Genomic DNA, 6000 nt, shown 5'->3' on the forward strand with positions numbered 1-6000 from the left:
CCTACTAGAGAGCAGTATAAGCTACAGACAGCTGGGGAGATGGTTTTCAGATAAGGATTCTATTCGGCAACATGCATGTACCGCACTAGGAAAGGACCACAGTTACATCGATCAATGCATCAAAAAATACCAAATTTGAAAAAGCTGTAATAACTGAATTGACATGTTGGGCTGGGTAGGGAAGGTAATTTATCGTAGCATTTGGACCTATGATAGGATTTGTCACTCACAACAGATGGCAGCACATTTTAGATTAAAAGGTATGTGGGAGATTTGATTTCCCTTGGTTTTGCCACCCTCCCTTTACCCGTCTTCAATTTTGCTTGGAATCCTTATTACTCCCATTGCATTGTACTGCTTTGACCTTCATGCCAGAAGACGAATAATTATCTGTTTCTCTTTCGGGCAGACAAAGCAGAATGGGAAAACTCTATATTCTGAATTCTTTATGGTTTTGGAGAAACACAGTTCTTCACTCTGAAAACCAATTGAAAGACTATTCTTCAGCAGTGAAGATGGCTGCTAGCAGAAGTATGCTTCTCAGGAGTTTGAAGAAGTACAAACTTGAACCAATGTAGTTTGGAGGCCAGAACTGTGGCTTCTTTGGTATGGCTTGTTTCACTTTTGTCAATGCACCTGCTTTGCTGGTGTAACTACGTGCACCACAGGAGTATTTTGTGAGCCCCTATCTCCACACTGATAGTACAGTCACAATGCAGATACAACCTAAGCCTGATTTTCGTAACTGAGGCCAACATTTTCACTTAAAGGTAGTCTTTAAAATCAAGACACCTACAAATAAATATAACCTGACTTTTAAAAGTTTGACTCCGAAGATAAACAATGCTTGCCAAGTACTCAGCACTTTTAAGAATTAGGCCACCAAAAAAAGCACCAACAAGCTCATATCCAAAAAGGAGCAAACTGAACATTGCAGGACTTGACTTTTGGATAGGAAGTAACAATCTTACACTGAAATTAAACACTCAATTTCTTTATACCTCAAGAAGGGAGGCATTCGTGGTCCTACAGTGGAAGTGACAACACCTAGCTACCTTAGTGGTGGAATTCCTATGCCATCAACCCATGGAGCCTAAATGGAAATTATGCCTGACTGCTTTGTTTTTCTGGGCGTAGATAAACCCTGAAACAGTCACCTATGTGAAGAGACGATTATTAACTTACTTATTTTAATAGAGCTAAGCAATTAGAGCCTTAACTTGTCCAAGTCCTTTCCTGTTACTGGAGGGATTTGACTGTACTGCCCCTGGACCAGGCATCTTCTCCAGCCTGCTTCTCCAGCGGCAGGCAACTCAAAGCAGTCTCCCTGCCTGTATTTCTTTCTGTTAAACCACATGATCAGTCAGTACGGAGTGCCACAACTTACCATTTCACTCCATCTGCAAATGTACTCGAGAATCTTTTATATTTCCTTCCAGGTCACTGATAAAGCTATTGAGCAGTATTAGGCCAAGAACAGATTCCTCTGAGTTCCCACTAGAAGCAACCTGTGAGACGAATATTCTCCAACTCTAATCACTTTTCAAGATGCTTCCGTTAGTCCGTTTTTAATCCATTTGGTAACCCGGGATTACACTGGTTTTACACACTGTTCCTTCATTTTGTTTTTAACCACAGTGTCAACAAGGCTAAGTAAATGTCATAAAAGTAGTCTAAGCGTATTACTGTCAGCACAGTTATCTTTGTCAACTTCATTTGTGATCTTGGAAAAAGCAGTATCAAGTTTGTTTGACAAGATCTATTATCCATAGGAACTTCCTGGCTGGCATTAGGCATGCTGTCATCTCTTCATTTTTTGTTGGAGCTATCTAGTTTCAACCTTCCAACGACTTTGCTTGACCTATAGTTACCTGGATCATCTTGTTTAACCTTTAAAAATTCTGGCACAACATTTGCTTTTTCCAGTTCACTGGAACTCCCCTCAGTATGCCAAGATTTGTTAAAAAGCAACAACAATGGTTTAGACAGTTCAATTCTATTAATAACTGTGCAAGTTTTCTAGTCTGACAGAGAATTAAGGAGGAAATAAAATTATCAAATTTCACTTCTAACTTCAATTTTACAAAAGCTGAACTTCTACCAGAATGACCTGCCAGCATTTTCGTAATGAAGTGTAAAGCACCCATCAGTATCTTTTCTATAAAGTTTCAAATAATCTCAAGTGCTTCTGTGCCTTGCAGTTGCAAAATACTTGAAATATTAAGACAATTTGCTTTTTACATGGTTGTTCTCTCTTCCTCCACCATTTGCCTACATTTTATGGGAAAGCCTGAAAGTTTTACAGGGTAAGATTAAAGGACAGATACCTGGAAAAAAATCTGATCTTTTGTACAGTTTTGTAAGCAACCTTTATGGCTGTGTTTGACATAATTTTTAGGAGCTCTGGGGTCAGCTAACGTTAACAAATAATCAACCTTGGTTTTGGCAAACTTAAACTGTAGAGGTTTGAACTTAAAGTGTATTTAAACACTAGCCCTCTAAATTTGGCATGCATTATTTCTGAAGCTATTGATTAAACATCTTTCATCTGCTGTCGCATCTTATGGCACTTATACCAGCAGGTGGAAAGGCAAGATGCTGTATAACAATTACTGTCCTATTACTCTATCTGAAAATACAGATATAAAAATTTCTTTGGAAAAAACAATGACAGTATGAAAGAAGATTCAAACTAACTGTAAGAAACTTTTAAAATACATTCATCATTGCTTATAGCTCTTATTTGCTGAATGGAATTACTACCAAACTGCCAGGTATATCTACCAAATCAATATCTAGCATCTAGACTTTAATATGCTCAGTTTGAAGCATATTTGAGTATTTCTTCAAACATTTAATCTCAAATTCTACTCTATTATCTGGGTAAAATACAGAAACATTTGGCCCTTTACATAGGAAGAAAAGAGTAGTATGACTTGCAATTAAAGTGGAAATTTGAATGTGAAGTTCTCCCTAAAACGGCAGAAGTGATTGCTTGATTGTGGGAGAGGGGTCACCTAGAAGAACTTTCTCCTGACATTTGGCTGATACCACCATTCTTGATTGACTTTGTAAAGCCTCCTTCTGAATCGTTACACAACACTAACCCACCTACTGATATTTTAAGCGGAATAAAAAAGGCCGGTTTTCTTTTTTCACATCAGGGAAAGTTACTGTTTTAATAGACTGTTACGTAGAATCTCCTACAATACAAAGGTAACAATGTAAAACAAATTCAGGATTCTTTAGGCTTCGATTATGTCCACCTTCGCACTGCTCTAATGTTCAAAAGCCCTTTCCTGTGTGGTACCCAACAGCTTATTTTTAAAACTAAACTTTGTCTGGATGAAATTTTAGTTCAGTTAGTTCCGATCTTTCTTTCATCTGACTGCATGCTAGAACTAGACTATTTTTTGTAAGTGCTGTTATTAGAGAGAGGAATATGATGTGAGAAAACAGCTATTAACACAGGCCACAACTGGACTCTCAAAGAGCTGTGTTAAAAGACCAAATCCTGAAAAAGTATTATAAATCTACTTCTCAAATTCAGTGGAGATTCCTTGCATAGGGATTTGGGTTCCTCGGATAGAAACAGCTTTGGAAGTAGAAGAAACAAACGAAAATAATGTATCCAATATATAACGACCAACAGAAGTAGGCTAACCCAGTAACTTCTACCTGCTGGGATTTTGGTCCCCGTCCCAGACATCTCTCAAGTCTGGAGGGTTTACTCTAAAACTGGCTTCAAGTCTTCTGACAGTAAGACATGTATTCTGACAGTAAGACATGTATTTTTCACAGAAATGTTTTTGTTTGCTTGTTTCATCATATGAAACACCAAGTATTTTCAATCAATTATACTTTTACCAACTCAGAACATAGGGCCAGTACCAAGTAAACTGGGATCCTGGCTATAAATCCTTTGTCAGTATTTCTCACCTCCCATATCATCTCTGCATTAGCAGAACATTGTCCATTAGTGAAGAAAATTTCTAATTCTTGCAAAGAGTGGAATCAAGACTACGAAAGCAAAATAGACCCTAAATTTAAGTTTTTATTTCAATTCTTTTTTTTGAAGAAAAGATAAAGCTTTCCTTTTAAAAGGCAAGGCCCTGTAAAGACACTATTTTCTGATATGAGAACAGATAGAGGTGGAAGTGATACTAAGACAGATCTACACTGACACTTGCGCAGCTCAGTTTACATACAGAATTACCCAAATGAAATTCTAAAACATCAGATGCTTGCACCCAAATCTCCGCTCGCATCCAATATAAAACCAATTTAGACAATCCCTCTTTACTTAATAAGTATCTGACAGCAATATTTCAAGTAGCTAAGAAAAAAGAGATACAAAATCCATGTGCTTTCTGCCTTTGCTGCCAAAAAATTACTTTGGCTGAGGTGATATAACTCTACAAAAACATTTGTTAACATAATGTTATTTATTTCCTTGTTTTGCCTAACTCCAATGTTTACTTTGTACCTGCATATGTTTGCACTTTTATTATGTTCAAGACCATGATTTCAAAGAAACGTGTTTGTGCAAGAAATACTTAGTCTATCAGTCTGAAACACTCAATGCAACATTTCTAAAGCAACATCATGCAAAAAGCCAATTTTCCCATTTCATCTGTGACCTGAAGTTGTGAGGAAAGACAGGAAATTTACCCGATTCCTGGAGATAGCGATACACCAAGAAATTCACTTCGTCACTGGTTATGCTCATCTTAGCCCAACCTCAATATGATGAGGTTTACGAGAAGTGTGATCCACGCTCTGTTCAAAGGGAAAAAAAAGAACAGGTTTTGTTTTACCTTGATTTATTACGAAATTTGTTATCAAAATAGAGGTGGGAATTGTTAAGGTATTTAAAGATCTTATATAGTTACTAGAGGTGTTATGTCCCAATGTGAGGCACCCATTAAATATTGTGAATCAAGTACTCAAGCTGTACTGTAGCTTTTATGATAAGTAAAGAGCAGCATTTAACATATGAGAGAGTCAGAGGGAGCATTTTAAATCTTGGAAGCCTTTGCAAATGTCAAATCTTTTACTGTGTGAGCATTTTCTTTTCAGAACTGCTGGCAATTACAGTCATGTATAACACATGAAATTGTAACTTCTGCAGCCCCAAATTTGCAATCTAGTTTTCTGTCCAGTAGTTTATCCACTGAAAAGACAGATTCTTTCCTTAGAAAACCATGTTACGCAGAGAACTTAAATAAAGTTCCCAGAAAATAAAACCAAATCTAAATTTAAGATGAGATTACAAATGCTATTACTGGGGGGAGGGGAAGAGAGCGAGCGAAAAAGAGAGAGGATGCCATATACCTTGTGCCAACAAGCAATACAAACCTCCTGGCATTATGTAAAGTTGTAATGTTACAATGTCTCTGCTGATTAACGGTGAGCAAGAATTAAACTTCAATTATTCACTTAAGTAATCTTAACCTTTAGGATGACAGTTTTACATTACTATTTTGGGCATATACTCTGATAATAAAAACAGTGGGTTTTAGATGATAAATTTGTTTTGAACATTTTCCATTAAATCTTGGTGATTCATTTCTGTTTGGGCATCTGACTTAAGTAGTTTGGTTTGAAAAGCTGTAAGTACTTCTCAGACATAAACTTTGCAGCTTTGTCAGCCACCCCATACCTATAACTAATCACGTAAAGATTTGGATGCAGAAGCACACACTACGTTCTTGTCGCGTATTACAAATGAAAGACCGTAGGCGCGTGTCATTTGTTTCAATTTCCCGTATGTCTCTTCTTGGCAAGCGGAAAGGTCTTTGTTCATCGAAAACCTCTTCAGTAATTCCTGTTGCCTAAAGTAGCACCTGCTACTGCAGGCAATGCTGATCGACTACAAGTTTCCCCTGCTGATGATTTAAACCAGCAGGTCACTCATGACTGTAACAGATGTCTCCACATATTTATGTAAATGCAGGTCTTTCGAACCCTGGTAAACCTTTTATTCTCCTGGGCTGCTGT

General features: G+C 37.3%; 1 protein-coding gene across 1 annotated transcript in view; it reads right to left on the bottom strand.

Moving 5' to 3' along the window:
• TBL1X (transducin beta like 1 X-linked) overlaps nt 1-4729 on the bottom strand; it is a gene marked incomplete at its 5' end in the record, with an annotated part of 52982 nt that extends 48253 nt beyond the window's left edge. The window contains one exon of the mRNA XM_082009804.1: nt 4672-4729. Within this exon, the coding sequence (XP_081865930.1) occupies nt 4672-4729 (58 nt within the window). The remainder of the gene's footprint in view (nt 1-4671) is intronic.
• Nucleotides 4730-6000: the final 1271 nt, after the last annotated feature.

The sequence above is a fragment of the Phaethon aethereus genome (assembly GCF_964289735.1).
Source record: "Phaethon aethereus genome assembly, chromosome: 1".
NCBI classification, from domain to species: Eukaryota; Metazoa; Chordata; class Aves; order Phaethontiformes; family Phaethontidae; genus Phaethon; species Phaethon aethereus.